This window comes from Talpa europaea (genome assembly GCF_964194135.1).
Source record: "Talpa europaea genome assembly, chromosome: 6".
Taxonomy (NCBI): domain Eukaryota; kingdom Metazoa; phylum Chordata; class Mammalia; order Eulipotyphla; family Talpidae; genus Talpa; species Talpa europaea.
In genome coordinates, this window is record NC_140072.1 from 63,189,939 (window position 1) to 63,212,158 (window position 22,220).

The 22,220-nt window shown below is 34.6% G+C and overlaps 1 protein-coding gene across 1 annotated transcript in view; it reads left to right on the forward strand.

The window, feature by feature from the left end:
- Nucleotides 1-22,220, forward strand: part of WDPCP (WD repeat containing planar cell polarity effector) — a gene marked incomplete at both ends in the record, with an annotated part of 230,571 nt that overhangs the window by 129,968 nt on the left and 78,383 nt on the right. The window contains one exon of the mRNA XM_084234852.1: nucleotides 10,082-10,184. Coding sequence (XP_084090978.1) covers nucleotides 10,082-10,184 — 103 coding nt within the window. The remainder of the gene's footprint in view (nucleotides 1-10,081; nucleotides 10,185-22,220) is intronic.

Below are 22,220 nucleotides of genomic sequence, written 5' to 3' on the forward strand. Positions count from 1 at the left end.
CTGAATGTTTGGTAGAATTCATTTGTAAATCCATCAGGTCCTGGGCTTTTGTTTTTGGGGAGGTTTTTGATTACCATTTCAATTTCGCTAATTGTAATTGGTCTGTTTAGGTGTTCTATTTCTTCTTGATCTAGCTTTGGGTGATTGTAGAGTTGTAGGAATTTGTCCATCTCCTCAAATATTTGGGAATAAATCTAACAAAAGAGGTAAAGGACCTATACAAAGAAAACTATAAAACACTGTTAAAAGAAATAGAAGAAGACACAAAGAAATGGAAAGACATCCCCTGCTCATGGATTGGAAGAATAAACATTATTAAAATGGCCATCCTACCAAAAGCAATCTACAGATTCAATGCTATTCCAATCAAAATTTCAATGTCATTCTTCAAAGAAATAGAACAATTATTGATGAAATTCATATGGAATCACAAAAAACCCCGAATAGCCAAAGCTCTCCTGAAAAAAAAAGAAGGGAATGGAGGCATCACACTCCCAGACTTCAAACTATACTACAAAGCCATAATCATCAAAACTGCATGGTATTGGAACAAGAACAGACATACAGACCAATGGAATCGAATAGAAAATCCGGAAATAAACCCACAGATTTATGGTCAACTAATCTTTGACAAAGGAGCAAAGAATATGCATTGGAGCAAAGAAAGTTTGTTGAATAAATGGTGCTGGGAAAACTGGGTTGCTAAAGTATGAAGCTTGACCACTACCTCACACCATACACAAAAATCAACTCAAAATGGATTAAAGAACTAGACATAAGACCTGAAACCATAAAATATATAGAAGGAAATATAGGCAAAACACTACGTGATTTGCACATCAAAGACATCTTTACAGACACATCACCCAAAGCAGTGATAGTGAAGGCAAAGATAAACAGCTGGGACTACATCAAATTAAAGAGCTTCTGTACAGCAAAAGAGACAATAACGAAAACAAAGAGAAACCCCACCAACTGGGAGAACATTTTTGCACACAACACTAATGATAAATGACTGATCACAAAAATCTGCAAAGAGCTGATGAGACTCAACAACAACAAAGAAAATAATCCTGTCAAAAAATGGGCAGAAGAGCTAAAAAGAAACTTCTCTGAAGAGGAAATGCAAATGGCCAACAGGCATATGAAAAAATGTTCAACATCACTTGTAATCAGGGAAATGCAAATCAGAACTACCATGAGATACCATCTTACACCAGTGACAATGGCACATATTAAAAAATCTAGCAACAACAAGTGTTGGCAAGGGTGTGGAGAAAAAGGAACTCTTCTGCACTGTTGGTGGGAGTGCAAACTGGTCCAACCACTATGGAGAGCTGTGTGGAGATTTCTGGACCTACTAAAGATAGAGCTTCCATATGATCCAGCAATTCCACTCCTAGGTATTTACCCAAAGGACACAGAAACATCAATTCCAAAGAACACCTGCACCCCTATGTTTATAGCAGCACTATTTACAATAGCTAAGCTTTGGAAACAGCCCAAATGCCCAAAAATAGATGACTGGATCAAGAAGATGTGGTACATATATACCATGGAATATTACTCAGCATTCAAAAAAGATAAACACATGCAATTTGCAGCAACATGGATGACACTGAAAGGGATCATGCTCAGAGAAATAAGCCAAAAAGAAAAAGAAAAATACCGGATGGTCTCACTCATAGCAGGAATCTGGAAAACTTGAAAACTTAAATAAGAAAGCGAAAATCAAAATCAAGAAAAAACTATGAACCAGAGACACTTTTTGAGGGGTGAGGGGCAGGAAGGGAGGGATTGGGGTCAGAATGGGGGGGTTGCAATTGTATGGGGAATATAAAAATAAAATTTATTATTTAAAAATAATAAAGATAAAAAAAAAAATAAATAAATCTATTATGTCATTAATTCTCTCATCTATTCTTGTTCTTTTTTTTTTTTATCCCTTTCTCCTCCTCTTCCTTCTTCTTTTCAATTATTTGAGAATTTTTTGGCATCTCAATTTATCTCCTGTCTTGGTATATTAGCTGTACCTCTTTATATATGTGTGCATGTTTGTGTGGGGGTATACATGTATATACACTTGCTCTAGGGTTTAAAATATGCATCTTTAAGTTTGGCCATCTGCATTTTCATCTTTCCTATTTTTTGTGCTACTATTACTCACTTTACTTCTACATATATTATACGCCATCATAAACTGCTTTTCTTTTTCTCTTGTGATGAAAACTTTTAAGATCTATGCTTTATGCAACCTTCAAATATATAATACTGAAGCAACCTTCAAATATATAATATTGCAATGCTATACATAGCATCCTCAGGACTTACTCATCTATAATTGGAAGTTTGTACCTTCCAACCACCTTCACCCGTTTGTCCCCAGCCCATACTTTTGGTAACCATCAATCTGTTCTCAGTATTTATGAGTTTGGTTTTTCTTAGATATTACATATAATAAAATCATATGGAATTTTTTGACTTAATGCAATGCCATTGAAGTCTATCCATGTTGTTACAAATAGTAGGATTTCATTCTTTTTAGTGACTGAATATTCCATTATATATAGACATAGATAAAGATATATATATATAGAGAGAGAGAGAGAGAAAGAGTCATGTCACATTCTCTTTATACATTCATCCAAGAGTGGATATTTAGGCTGTTGTAAATAAAGCTATAATGAACACAGGAGTGCATATATCTTTTGAGTTAGTATCTTCATTTCTTTTGGATAAATACCTAGAAGTAGAATTATTGGTTCATATTGTAGGTCTATTTTTAATTTTTTGAAGGACCTTCATACTCTCTTTCCATAATGACCGCACAAATTTACATTCCCACCAGCAGTGTGCAAAGGATCTTTTTTCCCCCATATCCTTTCTAATATTTGTTATTGCTTTTCTGTTATAATAGCCAATTTTCATATGTGATGTGAAATTTAATTGTGGTTTTGACTTGGCCATCCCTGGTAATTAGTAATGTTGAGCACTTTTTCATGCATCTGCTGGTCATCTGTTTGTCTCTGGAAAAATATCTATTCAGATACTCTGTCCTTTTTTTTAATCAAACTGTTTTTCCTTTAAACAGTTTAGTTACCTCTTCATTTTTAATGTAAAAAAGTACATTTCTATATACAGCCGGTCCGTGAGTAACATTTTGTTAAATGTAATTTCATTGTAACACTGACAGGAAAAAACAAATTGATACTCAGCAAGTGCTGCTGGCAGTGTTGTTTGCACATTTTCCACATGTCTGCATGGGTTTTCTCAGCACTTTCCATTTCTTCCACATCCCAGTATGAGTGAATGTGGTGTGTGTGAATATACCCTGTGATGGGATGGTGTACAGTTTTAGGTTGCTTTCACCGTTGCATACTTCCAGGATAGGTTTCAAATTTGCAAAACAACTGGAGTAAGTGACTTGGAAAATGAGTGAAATCATGAATATAAATTACTATTTAATATTGATCTTTAGTTTGGTAATGTTTCTGTAACCAGAAATATGCCATAGGAACTTAACTTATTTATATACCAGAGTTATTTTGATAGCATGCAGTTTCCAAGAATCTACTAAGGATGTTAAATGAAGACTTACTTGATTCACCATTTTTGGTGCTCCTCTTCTTTGTATCATCTCAGATATCCCTCTGGTATATCTTCCTTTTTGGCTGAATAATATTGTTTAGTTTTTGTTATTGTGTGGTTCTTTTAATAATAAATTCTCAGCTTTTATTTTTAAAAAGGCTTTTATATCTTCATTTCTGAAAGATATTTGGATGTGGTGTAGAATTCTTAATTGATCAGTTGAATTTTTTTTTCCCTCTTTTAACAAAGATTTTCCATTTTCTGGTATATTATGTAGTTCAGAATCTTATTTTTACCTTAAGTATCTTTTTCCTTTACTTTCAAGATTTCCTCTGTCATTGTTTTTTACTAGTTTGTGTTGTACCTTTGTATGTGCATGTATCTGCACATGCATGTTTATCCTGTTTGTGGTTTATAGATCTTTTAGTTAATAGTTAATCAACTTAATTAATAGTTGTCACCATACAACTATAAACTAGAGACATACTGCAGGGGAGGAGGAGGGAGAGGGATCAGAGGGAGGGAGGGAGGAGCACAGGGGACTGTGGTGATGGTGCATGGGTGCCTTGAGGAAGGAAATTCTATGGGGATTCAATCTGAGGGGGTGGAAGGAAGCAAATATTCTTTAAAAAATTAAAAAAATGATAAATGTTAAAAAAAATGGAAAAAAGTAAAAATAAACAATTCAGATTAAGTCAGGTCATGTGACCACAACTAGGGGGCCTTTATACTCGATATTATATATTTATATTGTAACATAGAATGTGGGCCTATGTATGTCCTGGGTGTATACGTGTATGTGTAAGTGGATATAAATGTGTGCACCTGTGTATTTGTATTTAAAAAAATAGTTGTCATCATATTTGGAAAATTTTCAGCCCTTAGATATCTATATCAATACCCCACCCTTCTCTCTTCTAAGTTTCCAGCTACATTGATGTTATACTACTTAATATTATCCACTGGCCACTGAAGCTCTATTCATTTTTGTGTGTGTGTGTGTATTGATAACATCGCTTGATATGGTCAAATGGTTACTGAGACTGTGTTCATTTCCTTTTCAGTCTTCTTTTTTTAATGTGAGCTTCATTTTGGATTGTTTCTGAGATTGTTCTAAGTTCACTCATTCTTCAGTGTCTAATTTGTTCTTACTCTATTCCATATTTTTTCATTTTAGAGTTTGTATTTTAAATATCTAGTTATATCTGGCTCTTTTTTTATATCTTCCAATTATTATGTTTGTTTTTATATTAACCTGGGGGGGGGAGACAGGTATGTCTGTTTAAAGTTCTTTTCTCCTAATTTCATTAAATCTGCCATTTCTGGATCTGTTTAAAGTAGCTAGATTTTCCTCCTTCCTAAGTATGCATTTTCTTAATGCATCTCCTATCTAGCATATTTTTTTTACTGAAAGCTGGATTTTATTAAATTTGTGTAGATAACTGCTAGATTTTATTGTATTTCTTTAAAGAGTGTACAGATGGTAATTTTTTGTACTCATCTTCAGTCATGAAAATGCCTTCAAGTTGGCACCCTAGTACTATTAGGATGATTTCAGTAGAACTGACAGCTTCCTTGTAAACTTGTCTTCTAACTTGGATTCAACTCAATTTGTTTTAATAGAAAGTCACTTGAGTTCACAGACTGAGTGCTAAAGTGCTTCTTTTAACTACTGAGTTTATTATACTTTTCCATTGCAAAAGCTTTAGGACATGGTTGGAAAACTTTTCTGTCAAGGATGAGAGAATATATATAGCTTTGCAGGTCATACAGTTGTGACACCAACAAATCAACTCTGCCATTGTAACTTGAAAGCAGACATAGGCATATGTAAACAAATGAGTGTGACTGGTCTGATAAAACTATTTATAAAAAAAACTGGTTGTAGGCAGGATTTGGCTTACAGTTTGTATTTTATTCATCTCTTTTATACTCTCCTAGAAATTGGTTACAGAATAATTATACAAATATTCCTACTAATAAAATTATGAAAACAGTCTAAGATTTCCATTTCCAGTTATTCTGTGTATATTTTAAAGTAATTTGAAATAATTTTTCAAGTAATTATGCCACCGATTTAATATACTAAGTTCATTCATTTTCCTTTTACTGCTTGCAGAATGTTTTTTATTTAAATTTTATCAGAATTATAAAAAAAATTTCCAAAATCAGATATCAAAAAGTGGTACAAAGATGTTGTTTTCAATCTCTGTTTTCTTCACAATATTCTTCTTTTCCACTAGGTTATCACTTTTGGTCGATCATTTGTAGAAAATATCTAACTGAATATGCATATATATTCATCTATACACTTGTGGGGTTTTTTTTTAGGTTAAACCCATTTTAGGTTTTAGTGGCATTCTAAACACATTTGCAACTTTATATTTTAAAACTCAGTATATCCTGGGGCTCACGCCATAGAAGTATATGGAAAGATCAGAAGATTTTTGTAAATTATGAAAATATCTGCAACTTTGTACAATAAACAAAAAATTAGTGAACATGAATAATTTTCTAGAAAATATATCAATTGCTAAAAAAAAAGACATACTAAATATATGAATAGTTCAGTAGCTCCAAGTACAAAATCTGAACAGTAGTCAAAAACATAACTCCTGAAAGGATACATTAGGTTTTACTTATCAGTTATGCAAAAAACTTCAAAAACAAAAAAATTTCCAAAAACTTAGTGAAACATGAAAATTCATCATTCCAAAGAAATTCTTCACATGGTAACAAAATTAAATTATCCCTATCTATGTTTCACCTTTAAAATGATTATTCAGTTTTCTTACTTACATAAGATTGTGAAACATAGATATTAAGAATTGTATATAAATATAAACTTTAGGTTTATATTTATAAACTCTCAGTATAACTGAGATAAATTTCTTAAGATACTTTTCTTGAAAGTTTTTTTCCTGAAATCTACAACATACGAGATGTCTAAAATATCAACACATTATAAAAAAGCACTTCTATTCCTAACTTTTAAATTTTCTTATCAGATTTCTCCTATGAAAGTAAATATTATTTTCAAATAAGTTGATAAAGAAATGTACTAACACTTTATACTTTCTCTTCAGCTGAAATAAACCAGCTTGAAGTTATTAAATGTTCTGAAGGCAATTATGGGCAAGACTTAAACTTGTAAAGCTATAGGACAAGAATTTAAAATTTTGATTATCAGTTGTTTGAACTATTATGAGAGAGGATGAGGACATAATTGTCCTAAATATGTATAAAGTATAGCATGTCTTTTTAAGTGCTTCCATGATGTCATACAAACCTATCAATTCCCAGAAATTTTATAAAAATTAGAAAAGGTTATATAACATTAATATACAATAGTTATATTTATTGTCAATGACTGATCCAAAGTGTGATTTACAGAATACTATCTATAATTCAATTTTTTTTAGTTTTAAATACTTTTTGTTGTAAATGTGCATATTCATTCTAGCATTCTACATTTAGAAGTCATCTGTGAAAGGTAATGAGAACCCAGAACAGCAAGTTTTGTATTTTAGAATTTACATGATACATGCAGACAGAATATGTACACATTTTAAAATCTGGATCATCCCCAAAGACTTATCAGTGTTTATTATCTTTTCACTTAACAGTGCTAAATTAAGATACTAATATGTCATTGTGATAAGTGATATTTTATAAAATTGTCATTAAGAATGATGGAAACTAAGTGGCTCATTTTTCTGAAAACTAACTTCCAAGTTAGTCATATTTTTGTAATATAACCATCCACCAAATATGTAAATCTGGCGGGGTGGAAAAAATACTGGAATTTATGAGTATAGCACTTTTTAAGTCTATTGGCACCTATGTTGTCTCTTTAGACTTGTTATATTCCATCTTCATCTTATACAATAAATTTCCAAAAAGAGGCCAACAAAACAAAAAAGAACTTTACTAAACAACCAAACATGCAGTAACACAGTCCATTAGTATGTAAGAACATTGATGGTTGATATCAGGGGTAGAGACATGCTTTATAGGGCCTGAAGCACACTATAAAACTTGAATACATCTTACAAAAAAAATTAAACACAAAAGTCTGTGTTTTAATCTAGTGCTTACTTATGTTTTTCAGTAATGGGTGGTATTGCATATTTTGGGGTTATTTTCAGTGAAGAATTACATGCAAACTTTGCTAGAGAAAAGAAAATAGAAAAATCACCTCACTTATAAAGCTAATATAATTTGATAGCAGTCAGGGGCTTGGTAGCTATCAAGTCCAAGTAATGTCATAGACTTTGTTTATTTAAGAACACAGATGCAAAAGTCTTAAATAAAATCCTAGCAGATTTAATGTAGTAGTGCATGCTTTCAAATTATTACTACTTTCTTCATTGACTATAAGAATCTTTTAAGAAAGTATTATGTCTCTCTTGGGCCAAGAGAGAAAAACCCCAAGATTTTTTCAATTGATGTACATTGAAGTTGCTTCTAATTTTCCATTGTGATAAGCAATGTTGTCAATACCAGTCTTGGACATGTATTGTCACACTGTTTCCTCAGGAAGATTTCCCAAAAATATATATGCAAATTCTAAATTATGATAAGTTGTTAAAATACGTGATCAGCAAACATTCTGTAAAGGCTAGATAGAAAACATTCTAGGTTTGTGGACCAAGAGGCAAAATTTAGATTATGACAAAGGTACTTTATAAAACAAGAGAGAAAACATCTTCCCACAAATCTTTATTGTGATACAATTAAAAATGTAACTGAATACAGTTTTTATAAAACTGGCTTACAAATGCAAATAATATTCTTTGGGAAGATAATATGACACTAAGTAGGGTTAAAAGTTGATATTCCTTACCAACATCTTTTTCAAATGTTCATGTTAATACTGATCTATGATGAGATTTGATGTATTTCACCTTTGCAAATTTCTTATAGGTAGGAACTGCCAAATATTGGTGTTAATTCATGTACATGTGGTTTTATGTGAGCATTTTTAGAATCCCATTAGCTAAAAGAGTAGAATGTCATTACGCTGCTAATTAATCACTTCCAATTAAAGTTCCTCAATTGTACAGGTAAATAGATTTTGGAACATGTAATTTCCTTTACATTTGCATCAAAGTTAAATGCTGCAGTGGATTAAAATTAGAAAATATTGCTTGGAATTTGTATAGAAACAGATTTCTCTTTTTAAAAAAAGTTTTGACTATTCTGGAAGTACATAGCACTGTCTGACATTACTAGCAATTCAAACAATGGTTCTCATTGAAATGACTTTATCATGGTATAAGTTTCACATTTAAGTACTGTTTGCCTTGTAATTTTAGGCTGAAACATTTTCAGGTCTGCAGCTAAAATGAAGCCATTCATTCAGAGTTTAATAACAGTGGTTGAACATGGTTTCCCCCAAACTTTGTAACCAGTAATTAGTAATAACTTTAAAGAACTTATCCAATTTGAAATTATTTTTTCAATTTGAATTTATTAGGATATTAATAAAGTGAAGTATGTTTTATGTTATGGGTCATTGATATTTCTTCACTATAAATTGAATATTCGTGTTCTTTTCCCAATTTTATTGTAGTAAAATTTTCATTCCAACAGTCATTCTGCATTACCATAGAGTTCTGTGTTTTTTTTCCAGTGGCTTTATCTACTTGTTAAATATTATTTTTCACTGCTTTCTCCCACAAAGCCAACGCTCCATCCATTTGAAAACCTACCATTGCCTGATAGAACTACATTTTCTTAAGCTTCTCTACATATACACATCAGAGATCACTCATACTGTCACCTTTTCTACATTTTCCCTCCAACCATAATTCTTAGTATGAACAAATTCAGATCAAGGATCAATTGCTCCTCTTCGGCTCCCCAGTATTATGTGCAATAACTGCCATAAAAGCTATGTCATACTAGTATGTAATTAACTGTAAATTTACAGCAGCCCCACTGGGCTCAAGGCTTCTTAAGACATGGTAGTGCAGTCGATCTAATCCAGAACAGTGCCTGGAACTTAATAGGCACTGATTATTTGTTGGCTGAATAAGATCAAAATATTAATAGCATTAAAATATTAACAAAATAATGTGACAGGCATATAAATATCAGAGACAAATCTGTGTCATATGTTCCTTCTAAAATATTTAGCATAATATAAGGTATGATAGAAATACGCAAAAGCTCCTCAAATATTAAAATCTCACTACAGAAAATAGCAATTCATGTTTTTATTCTCTAATAAAGCTGAGTATGTCAAACATTTGATTAAAAACTTATACTTTTCCCTAAATATATAATAGAATTTATTTAGGTCCATTTGTTACGTCTATGAGCTCCAATTTAGGAAAACAAAACTGAGAAAGTAAAAACACAAAAAGAATATTCATCAGCCATGTCTGTTTTGTAATCTGAACAATAAGTTTCTTTCTTTCAAATTCTCCTTTGTAAGTTGAGCAAGATTCATTTTGGATTAATCTTTTATTTTGCTTTATTTCCAAAGGATATCCATTACCTTGCACTAGATAAGGGTGAATTGGCACTAGCTGAAGTGGCAAGAAAAAGAGCTAGTGACATTGATGCAGAATCAATAACCTCTGGAGTTGGTAAGCTGTTTTTTTTAAGTGCTTTTTTGTTTTAATCAATACTTATTCAGTATCATTTCTACTTGTGTTTGTAGGGCACGGTTGGTTAATTTGAATTGTTTTCTTTGTAAAGACAGTGTCTTTTTAAAAATAATAAGAATTGAGCCTGAGTAAATAGTATAATATGGATACTTAAGTTATGTTACTATGAAAATTGTTAATCAGTGATTAATCACCATTTAGTAAAAAATGAAAAGAACATTCTTTTCATAAGATTTTGAGGAAATTTGTTTATCATCAGTGCTATTATTAAAATTAACCAACACAGGAACTCATGTAATCCTTTATACATATACACAGACATGTCATTTCTCAAAAAAATTCTCTCCTATATCAGACAAAATATTTCACATGAAATCTTAGGTTTGATGGGTAGTCTGTTTTAATTAGAAGTCACTAGAACCATTTACAGTATAGTCTTCCATAGAATATAAATCAGAAGCTTAAATTGAGGTCTATTTAAAACTTTTTAATATAGAAATTGATAATTTAAAAAAACTTACCCTTTTTCTAAACTCAGTTTATTGAATGTGACTAATCCTGGAAAAATTGCTGTCTAGATACTCCAATCCTATTCTTCCTAGTATTTCCTATTCCTGGGTTAAAGGACCTTCAGAATTATAACAATTCATTTCTTTGTGGAACACAAACTTTGTAAGTTGCCTGAAAAACATACAATCCTCTCCAGTGATAGCCCATCCTGTGCTTCGTTTCTGTAATACTATTTGCAACCAGGCACTAAGCGCGCCTTTCTAACACCACCACCAGAGATGCCCATCTTAAAAATGACTCCAATGCCATACCATCAGGGCAGCTCTCAGTCTGATTAGAGAGGTGACAATTACTTACCACAAAGATGATTCCATCTTTTTCCCCACCCTCAAAGGGTTTCAAATAGATGGAGACTAAGTGAGTAATAGGCTACTTTCAAAGCTCCATTCCTAGTGTATATTCTTTTTAATATTCACCATTAATATATTAGATAAGAATAATTTTAGTTGAACTATCACTCTCTTGTTACTGGTGAAGGATATTTACATACATTCTAATAACAACAATAGTAGTTTCTTATGGAATGCTTTCTATGGGCCAAGCACTAATCTAATTTACAAATATTAACACATTTAATCCTTACCTCAGCTCTGTGAGGTAGCTACAATTTTCATGTTATGAGGTCACTTTTAACTAAATGATGAAACCAAACCATGTTAATAGGAATTATGGGGTTACATTATGGGAATACAAATGTCTTCTATCTCCATCCCTCTTGCCATTTAGGAAAACACAGTCAGAGGTTAATTCATAGTAATTTTTATAGAAATTTTCTTTAGTTGCCCTATACCCTGCCTTTACTACTAAGATATCATTATGGCAATAAATTCAGGTTGCTTTTATAGTTCTTTTCTGTTCCTTTCTTCCTGTTTTCTGTTCTCTTGAGGTATGATAGCTTTCTTCAGTGGTGTTTTTACTATACATTTTTGCTTTATGGTTACTGTGAGGTTCAGCTGTAACATTTTATGTATATATTGTTCCTTTTAGAGATGATGGTTATTATATCTGAACACATAGCTAAACCTCATCTTTATTCCCTCCCCATTTTTTATATTAATATCTCACTTTACATTGTTATGCTATAAATTGGTTTGCTGAAAAAAGTCATGATATATTTTTTGATTTTCAAGCAAAAATGTGTCATGACTTTTCTGATAACCCAATAATTCCCTTAATTGTAGCTTTAATTTTAGTATTGTCTTAATATCTTTCTTGTTTTAGAAATGACTGCTCTACTACTTTTACTGTGAATTTATATTTTCCAGTAAGATGATTTCTCATGTTTTATTGTTTTAGTTTCCAGTCTTTTCAGTTTAAAGACGTCCCTTTAATATTTTCTTCATCCGCAAGGGGTTAAGACACAGCCTATGAAGCTATCTGCAGCCACTGCACCACGAGTTTGATCCCCGGCCAGGGAGCAACCCACATGGCGCAGCAGGCCTCTCCTGTCTCACCCACTGCTCCTCTCAGCAGTGTATTTTGTCAGTCTGCCTGTTCTGGTCCCCACTCTGGCTCTGGTGAATCCTCTCACCCCCCCACCCCAACACCTCTGGTTTATACCCCAGTTCTTGTATGCAGAAATAAATAAATCTTAAAAATATATATATCTTCTTCAATGCCATTTGGTATCGAATTCCTTTAGCTTTAGTTTGTCTAGAAAGCTCTTGATTTCTTCCACAAAACTATCACTAATCACAATCTTGCCAGTTGCAGAATTTTTGGTTGAAACTTTTTTCCTTTCAGCAATTTGATTTTCTCATCCCATTTTATTGTGGCCTGTAAAGTTTCTATTGAAAAATCTGTTGGTAGCTTTATGGGGCTTCCCTTATTTGTGACACACTGTTTTTCTCCTGCTGTTTTTAACATCGTCTCATCATTAATTTTTACCATTTTAATTATGTGTCTTGATGGGGATCTCTTGGGTTCCTTTTATTTGAAACTCTCTGAATTCCTGTATCTGAATTTCTGTCTTCCTTCCTTCCTTCCTTATGGAAGTTTTTGGTGATTATTTTCTCAAATACTTTTTTCTGGCCCTTTCTTCTTCCGGCACCCCTATGATGCTAATAAAGAGGAATACCTCTTAATGTTGTCCGAGATGTCTCTTAGAGTTCCCTCACTTTTTAAAATTCTTTTTTTCATACTGATACCCTATCTGAGTGAGTTGTATTGCTTTCTCTACCAACTCACTTATTTGCTCCTCTGATTCCAGTCTGCTATTGGATGCCTCTACTGATTTTAAGTTCTATCACTACATTCTTTAGCTCTCTGACTTCTTTCTATATTAATCTTTCATCACTTTTCTAGTTCATTCATTTTTTTCCCATGGTTGGTGAATATCTTTATAACCATTACTCTGAACTCTGTATCAGGTGATCGCTTACTTCCATTTCTTTAGGGTCTTTTCCAGAGTTTTGTCTAGCTCTCTTATTTAGGGCATTTTCTGCTGTTTCCACATTTTGCTTGACTCTCTGTGGTATTCGTGTGTTTTAGGAAACTATACTACCCAGCCTAGTCGTGATGTTGGTCTGATGTTACAGTTCCAGGAGCACAGTTCCTGCTTTCTTGAGCTACTCACTCAATGTGTCTCCTTTGTGGGCTATTCCGACCTGCCTGCTCTACTGGGGCAACACAGTGGGCAGAGCTTTCTATGACATATCAGTTGGGCTTGGCCTAGGTCCTCAAATATGGTGTGCTGAGTGGATGGTGCTGTGGATTAGGCTTTGGCATGAGTTCATTATGGGATGACTCCAGTCCCTGTAGTGGTATGTGGCAATATATGGCAGGCAAATGGAGCTGCTGACACATGCTTTTATGGTGCTCATTTAATGGTATATTGGACCTGCTTGCTATGAATGTGACTAAACAGGGCAAGGCCTGTTTATTTACCCAGGGTTGGCCTTCTCAGTTGCTGTAATTTTGCTCTCTGCTAGCTTGGGCAACTTTGCAGGAGTGATTGGAGCCCTTGTCTGGGTTTATATATTGGAGCCCTTGTCAGGGTCTAGTATATAGAGGGTGGGTTCTAAGATGGTGCCTCCCAGTGATTCCAATTTGGGGGTCATTCCTAAAGTTTCTTGCTTCTCTGGCAGACACAGTAAAAATGGTTTCATAAGTAAATGAGTTTCATTTACTTATGGGTCTGGCACTGTATAGACAGTGTTACTGCACTGGGTCCCAGGGGTGAATAAGTCTACAAGGCTTTTTTTTTTTTTCTTTAATATTAAGATAACATTGGTTTATACTGTGTTGGTATTTTGCAAGTACAGAACTGCCTCCACTTCAGGTGTAATTACCATAGCACCCACCACCAAAGTAGCACAGTCCATTGTGCCCATCCCTCCCGTCCTACCCCTCTTAATGCCTAGGTTCTAAGTCAGCTTTTAGTAGTCAACTTTTAAGCTATCTTTATGTGATTTTTTGGCTTCTCTATCTTCCATGTCAGTGAGGCCATCCAGTGTTTGTCTTTCTCCTTAACTTCATTTAGCATAATCCCTTCCAGTTCCATCCATGTTGCTGCATATGGCAAGAGTTTATGTTTTTTGATCACTAAGTAACATTCCACATCTTCTTGATCCATTATCTGTTTTAGGGTACTTAGGTTGTTTCTATAGCTTGGCTATTGTAAATAGTGCTGCAATAAACATGGAATTGCAAATTTCCTTTCAAATTAATATTTTTTTAACTTGGGGGTTAGATACCTAGGACTGAAATTTCTGGGTCATTTGGCAGATCCATTTTTTTTTTTTTTTTTTAGAGGCATGTTTTATTTATTTGTTTGTTTGTTTTGTTTATACATGCACTGGGTATAGTCAGAAGCGCAGGAGGGTGAGAGAATTCACTAGAGCCAGAGCGGGGAGCAGAGCAGGCAGAGGGACCGAAGTACACTACTGAGGGGAGCAGCGGGCGGCAGGAGAGGTCTGCGCGCCATGTGGGACCCTCCTCTGGTGGCCGGGGAGCAGCCGGGGATCGAACTGGCGCTGCAGAGGCCGCGGGCAGCTTCGCAACCCAGCGCTCAACCACTGCGCCACCGGGGAGGCCCTGGCAGATCCATTTTTAATCTATTGAGAAACTTCCACATGACTTTCCATAGGAACTGGACCAGTCTACACACCAACAGTGTAGAAGGGTTCCCTTTTCTCCACATTTTTGCCAGCACTTAATGTTTTTGATGTTTGTGAGATAGGCCGTTCTCACAGGTACAAGGTGGTATCTCATTGTGGTTTTGTATTGCATTTTCCTGACAAAAACTGATGAACTTTTTTCATATGCCTATTGGACATCTTTGCAAAAGTGCCTGTATAGTCCCTGTGCCCCTCCTTTTTTTGATTGGGCTAGGTTTTTTTGGCTGAGTTTTAGTTTTTTGTAGATATTTCATTTCTACATACATCCCTTGTCAGATGTATGATGTGCAAATATTTTCTCCCATCTAGTAGGATATCTCTTTGTTTTAGCAATAGTTTCTTTTACAGGATCTTTTTAGTTTGAGATAGTCCCAGTTGTTTATATTCCTTTTAGTATTCCTTGCTGTTGGGAACAAATCTGCAGAGATATCACTGAAGCTATAAGTCATGAAGTGTTTTGCCTATGTTTTCTTCTATGTATTTTATGGTTTCAGATCTTACATTGTATGATCTTTTGTCCATTTTGAATTGACTTCTGTGGATGGTATGAGGTACTGGTCTTATTTCATTCTTTTGCATTCAGCTGTTTCAGTTTTCCCAACACCGTTTATTAAATACGAGGCTATCCTTGCTTCAGTGTATGTTCTTTTCTCACTTGTCCATACAGGTGTCAGTTTATTTCTGGGCTCTCAATTCTATTACATTGGTCTGTATGTCTCTCTTTGTTCCAGCACCAGGCACTTTTAATTATTATGGCTTTACAATAGTGTGAAGTGTGGAAGTAATGATACTTTCATACTTTTGTCAGGATTCCTTTGGCTGTTCGAGGTTTTTTTGTTATTCCACATGTTTTTAGTAGTTTGTTCCGGTTCCTTGAAGAATATTGTTGATGTTTTCATTATTATTGCACTGAACCTGTGTACTGCTTTGAATAAGATAGCCATTTTGATAATGTTGATTCTTCTAATCCATGAGCAGGAAATATTTTTCCATTTCTTTGTGTCTTCTGTTTCTTTTAACAGTGTCTTAGTTTTCTTTGTATAGATCTTTGTTATGTTTACTCCTACATATTTATTTTTTGATGTGATTGTAGATGGGTCTATAAAGGGTTGGTAAAATTCACTTGTGAAACCATCTTGCACTAGACTTTTGCTTTGGAGGGAAAGTTGTGATTATTGTTTCAGTTTCCTTGTTTGTGACTGGTTTATTCAGTCTCAGTGGTTGAATAATTCTAAGAATGTTTTCATCTTTTCTGGGTTATTGAATTTGTTAGAGTACAAATAAATGTGCATAGTAGTCTTTAACTATCCTCTGAATGTTTGCCACATCTTATCACTTCTCTTCTTTCACTTGATCCTATTTGAGATTTCTCCCTTTTAGTGAATCTTGCTAGGTTTGACTATTTTGTTTATTTTTTTCTAAGACCCAGCTTTTATTTTATTTCTGGTTTGGTTTTATTATTTCAGATCTTCTATTGACTTTTGTATTTGTTCTTTTTCTAATTCCTCATGATGAGAGAGATCTTTTCTTTGATCTCTTACTTCTTGATGTGGGCCTGTATTACTATATAATATCTTCAGAGTGCTGCTTTTGCTGAATTCTATAAGCCTTTAAAAGTTGTATCTTCATTATCATTTGTTTCAAGGTATGTTTTTCTTCTTTGATTTCTTCATTAACTCGGTGGCCTTTTAGTACAGCGTTGTTCAGTCTATATGTATTAAAAGGATTTCCCTGCTTTCTTTTGAGAATTGATTTTTATAGTTTGATACCTTTATGGTCTGAGATGCTAGGTATTATTTTTTAAAAGATTTATTTATTTATGCATACAAGACCTGGGGTACAAGCCAGAGCTATGGGGAGGGAGGGGTTGAGAGGATTCACCAGAGACAGAGTGGGAATAGAACAGGCAGACTGACTGAAATACACTCCTGAGGGGAGCAGGAGGCCAGTTAGGTCTGCTGCACCATTTGGGTCACCTCCCTGGCTGGGGATTGAACTCATGCTGCAATGGCTGCAGATAGCTTCATAGTGCTTCATCTTAACCCCTTGCGCCACCAGGGAGGCCTGATGCTAGGTATGATCTCAATCTTCATGAATTTGTTGATGTTTGTTTTATGACCCAGCATGTGATCTATTCAGGAGACAGTCCCATGTACATTTAAGAAAAAGTGTACATTCTTTTTTTTCAGTTGCAATGCCCTGTAAGTGTCTAATATACCCATACAGTCTAATTCTTTGTTTAAGCTACTCTGTCCCTCATTTTATGTTTATCTGTCCATTGGTGAAAGTGGAGTATTGAAGTCCCCTGCTACAAATCTTTTTTTCCCATTGTCAGTTTTCAGAGTTGATAGTAGTTTCCTAATGTATTTTGGTGCACTTTATTTGGTGTATAAGCTGTGGTAAATGTTATGTCTTTCTGCTGTACTGTTCCCTTAATCGTTACATTGTGTCCTTTCCTCTCTTTTTTTTTTTTACCTTTTTTTTTTTACTGGAAATCTATGTTGTCTGATGTAAGTAAGGCTGTCTCTGCTCTCTTTTGGGTCTCCTTATGTTGTAGGATTGTTTTCCAGCCCTTTAGTTCAGCGTATGTTTGTCTTTGGAGTTTGGGTATGTCTCCTGGGGATAGCAGAAGGTTAGATTCTGTTTCCTGATCCAACTTGGTACTCTGTCTTTTAATGGTGAGTTTATTCCATGTAGATTTTGTATGATTATTGACACAGGAAAGTCTGTTACTGCTATTTTGTTCTTAATTTTTATGGTTCAGCTTATCTTCTCATTGAGTTCTTTGTGTATGTTTTTCTCTTCAGTTTAGATGCATATGCATGCTCCTTTCAATATTTCTTGGAGAGTGATCTAATATTTGCAAACTCCTTGAGTTTCTCATGTTTGGAAAGGCCTTTATTTTTCCTTCATATCTCCCTCAGAAGATAAGAGTATTCATGGCTGGTAGTTTTTATCTTTAAAGTGGTTGGATCAAATCATTCCATCTTCTTGCCTGTAGTGTTTCTTCATAGAAGTCTGATGTTAGCCTGATAGGGGTACCTTTATAAGTTGTTTGCTTCCTTCCCCTTGCCAGCTTCAATATTCTTTGTCTTGAACTCTTGGAAGTTTCGCTACTCTGTCTTAATGTAGTTCTCATGTTGATTAGGTACTCCTGGGTTCTTTTAGCTTCCTGAATTTGTACAGTATTACCTTTTCTAGGTTAAGGATGTTTTCTCCATTTTTTTCTTTAAATACATTTTCTGTTCCTTTTGCTCTCTCTTCCCACTGTGGTATTCCCATTATTCTTATGTTGCCTTTCCTTGTGGAGTTGATAATTCTTGGAGTGTTTTTTTTCTTTTACTTTGTTTTTCTGTTCCTTTTCTACCTGAGTTTTTTGATTATTCACATCTTAAAGTACTCTGACTTATTCTTCCATTTGATCTATTCTTCTTCCATAACTTTCTTCTGAATTTTTCATCTCCTGTGTGTCTTTTTATATCCTGAATCTCCACTGTTACCTTTCTGAAGGCTTCATTTTCTGTCTGCTGTTTGTTGATTTTATTTCTAAGGATATTGATTTGTTTTTCTGAATTTTCTAGTTTGCCATTCCTTTGAATTTCTTTGTCATGGCATTTTTAAACTCTGTATCTGATAGGAAGAATGTATTGTCCATGTCTTTGAAGTTGGCTTCTGGAGAAATGTTTTCTGTGTGTTGTATTATTCTCCTGAAGATTTATATAGCCATTTGTTTGGTTTTTCCTTCTCTCCATTGTTTGCTTTGAGGCCCAGAAGCTGTGGGTGGGGCTCCCCATGCCCCTCACTGGTCATGGGTCTCACCTGTCTGGCCAGGCAGCTGCACCTCCCCTGGCACAGGGCTAGGGGCTCAGTGGTCTGAGTGGGCCTTTGGTGGGGTCACTCAGGGCCTGAGGATGTTCTGACACCTCCTCACTATAGGTCCAGTGCCTCGTCCGTCCGGGCAGATGGCTGGCAGAGTCTTGTGGGAGATTGCAAGGCCTGGGGCTGCTGTCCGTATTGTTCCATTTCTTTGAGTTTCTTTATTAAGACAATTGTGAATTCTGTGTCAGGTAAAAAGAAATATCTTCTGTGTCTTTGTGACTGGGTTCTGGAGATTTGTTCTCTCCTCGTAGTGTATTATCCCCCTAAGGATTCCTGTGGCCATTTGTTTTTTTCCATTTCCTCATTATTTTTCAGGTGCTGTGGTAGGTGGGGCTTCTGCTGGGCCTGGCCCCTCTCTCCTGTCTATTTGAATGCTACCTTTTTATTCTTTGTAGTTTAGTTCATTTGGTTTTTAGGTCTAATATGAGTAGATGAATCCATATTTAGTTGTAGATTTGTTGTGTCCATGGAAGAAGGTGAGTATAGTTCTTTCTTTGCAGCCACTTAAACCCACCTCCACATAAACTTTTTTAAAAGGGTAGTAAAAATAGCAGGTTTGAGGGGTTACAAAAATATTCTATTGATAAAATTCTGAGTATCAGAGATGTTAAAAATCTTGTGCCACACTGCTTGGAATTTGAATACTAGTTTGATTACTACTAATTGTAGACTCTGGGTAAGTTATATTTACCTTCCTGGGGCCTTAGTTTCCCCATTGTTTTAGAAGAGTTGATGATAATCTTATCATCTAATTAAGTTAATTAAAACTTTGAATAGTTTCTGATAAATATTAAAGTGTGATAAAAGTAATCTTATAAACAATCAAAATATAGTGTGATTAATAACGATTTCTTGTATAGTAAGATATGACACATGAATTGATGTTTCTTAGTTATACTGTAATTTAATATTTACCTGTTTAAGTTTTAGCACTGTTTATTAAATCTGGAATCCACACTAGGTTGTTTTTGTAAGAAAAATAGTAGGAACAGACATTCAGTAATATTTTTGTTTAAAAAAACTTTATAAATGTGCTATTTATAGTTCAAATCTGGTAAGTCAGATACAAATTGTACAGTACAAGCTGTGAAGTAAAATATGTTCTCACATATATTTGCAAATTCCTCTTTGGCCAGGGTTAAATGAGCTTCATTGATGGTGCACTAGTGATGGTATAATGCCAATAAATATATTATGTAGGCGTCTATAACCAGCCACTATTATTTAACATAGAAAAGAATTTTATTTTATAAGAATCCTGGCAGGTATTCCTGTCCTGGTATCAGATTATTAGACTCCTCCTATTGTGTTGCTTAGACTTCATCTGCTTTACTGAAAATTGGTATCCCTGCCTACAATGAGGGAAAAAAAAGGCATACTCTTTTCTTATTCAGGGAACAACCCAGAGTGGCTTATATTCCATCAGAGAGAACGTGGTCATAAGACCATACTTCACTGTACAACAGTCTGGGAAGTTTTTTTGATGGAGTGGCCATGACCTGGTAAAACACCTATAAAAGCTATACTTATTAAAGCAATAATCACATGGCAGGGAGGGAAGAACATCTAGTAGTGTAACAGGGCAGGGAGAGGGGCAGCCCAAACCCTGCAAACCTGCCTATTCTAAATGGGTTCTGCCATCCGCCTCATCAACACAAAACATAGGAGACTTTAATGGGAAGGAACTTTAATACAATTAGGAAACAATACAGGAAAGGCAAAGAATCTAGTTTCTAAATCAAGCACCCAAAGTTACCCGTCCCCTTGTGGGTAAAACTCCATCCAAATGGGACTGGCCCAGAGCAAGGCCCCAAAGCCTGCCACAGGTCTAAAGCATCTTCCAGTGGGGACCCACAGAAAAGGGTCAGAAATAACCAGACAAGCCCGGAAGGAAAAGAGCAAAATCAAAATCAAGATAAAAACTGCCATTGTCACTTCCCCACGGGTCTCACCCACATCTGTGTCAACCAGTCTACGAGCAAAAGGCAAGTGCAGTTTCTTCACGTGTCTCTCGGCTCCATGCGCCTCCTCCACGTCTCCTTCTGGCTCCATCCTGCTTCCTTCCTTCCTCAGTCTCCTCTGCAGCTTCTTCTCTCCCTGCTCAGCTCCACCCTCCATTTGGGTGGGGCAGGGAACCTGAAACCTCCCCCTTTCCTGGGGACCACCCTGTTACAGTAGTTCAATGGAAAATGAATGGTAGAAGAAAATGTGTAAGGTGAAATGACTCCCTCTAAATAATCCTCACATGCAGATAAATAGGAAAAAAATTAAACCCTATTCAAAATAATTCCCAACTCCACTTAATATGTACATATGTACAAAGCCAAATTCTTCCAACTGCATATTTCCCAATATACTCTTCAATATATATATATGATCATTCAGGTGCTATTATAAACTGCCACCTACTTTTAAAATATATTTTAGAATTCCGATAAAAAAGTTTATTGGTGCTTAATAGGGACTTTAGAGAATAAGATATAAAAATAAAGATTACTCATTGTATGTGTAAAGATTACACACTGATAATTCAGTGTGGCCTCTTTTTTACTATGCATACAGTTAACAAAATTGGTATCATTTATCTTCCTTTTTCTTCCCAATGGTATGACATTACTCCATATCATTAAAAATTATTCAAATAACCTGCTTTTAATGTTATCTTCTTTCTAAAAAGTATATACCCAGTAGATGACACATAGATGAAGGTATATACTTTATCTTAAAATTAATGTGATCTTTCTGAATTTAAGCTACAAAAAGTATTTAATCCTATAAACAATATAAAGCTGTGGTTAACTGTTTACCTACATAGTACTTAAGAGGCTACATTCTATTACTTGTTTGACTTAGGAGGAATATTCATGCCAACCTACTTTTGGCTTCACTTCACCTTTCTTCTTTATTGTGTCATGATGTCAGTTTTGATCTATACCTTCCTACCTCGAGGCATCTTTGCCTAGAGACATAATCCTAAACTCTTCATAATTATAAGAACATCAAAGACTAACTGGTTTGCTTGGCTGCAGAAGTCTATACAAGTAATACAGTCTTGTATAGACAACTTAAAAGAGATTTATAGTTTTCAGTAAAATTCCTAAGAATTCATGATTATCCAACCTTTGTTTCTTTCTTTGTGACAATACTATATCAATCACAGAATGTGACATAGTAAAGTATGCCAATTCTAACTATCGATTTTTTTCTAAATTAGGTATTTATTTTTAGGTTGAACCTCCTCATTTAAATATTACTTAACATACCTTTGAACTCTGAGATAGTAGATCACTATTATGAAAGAAGATGTTATCTTTTCAAAACTTATCTACTCATAAATTGACAGTTACTTAGCAGGAGACAACAGTCTTTTCCTGGGGAGAAAGGTACAAACATTAAAGTATTTGGAGTTTAACCTAATTTTTCTCCTTTTCAGAAAGTAGAGAACTGT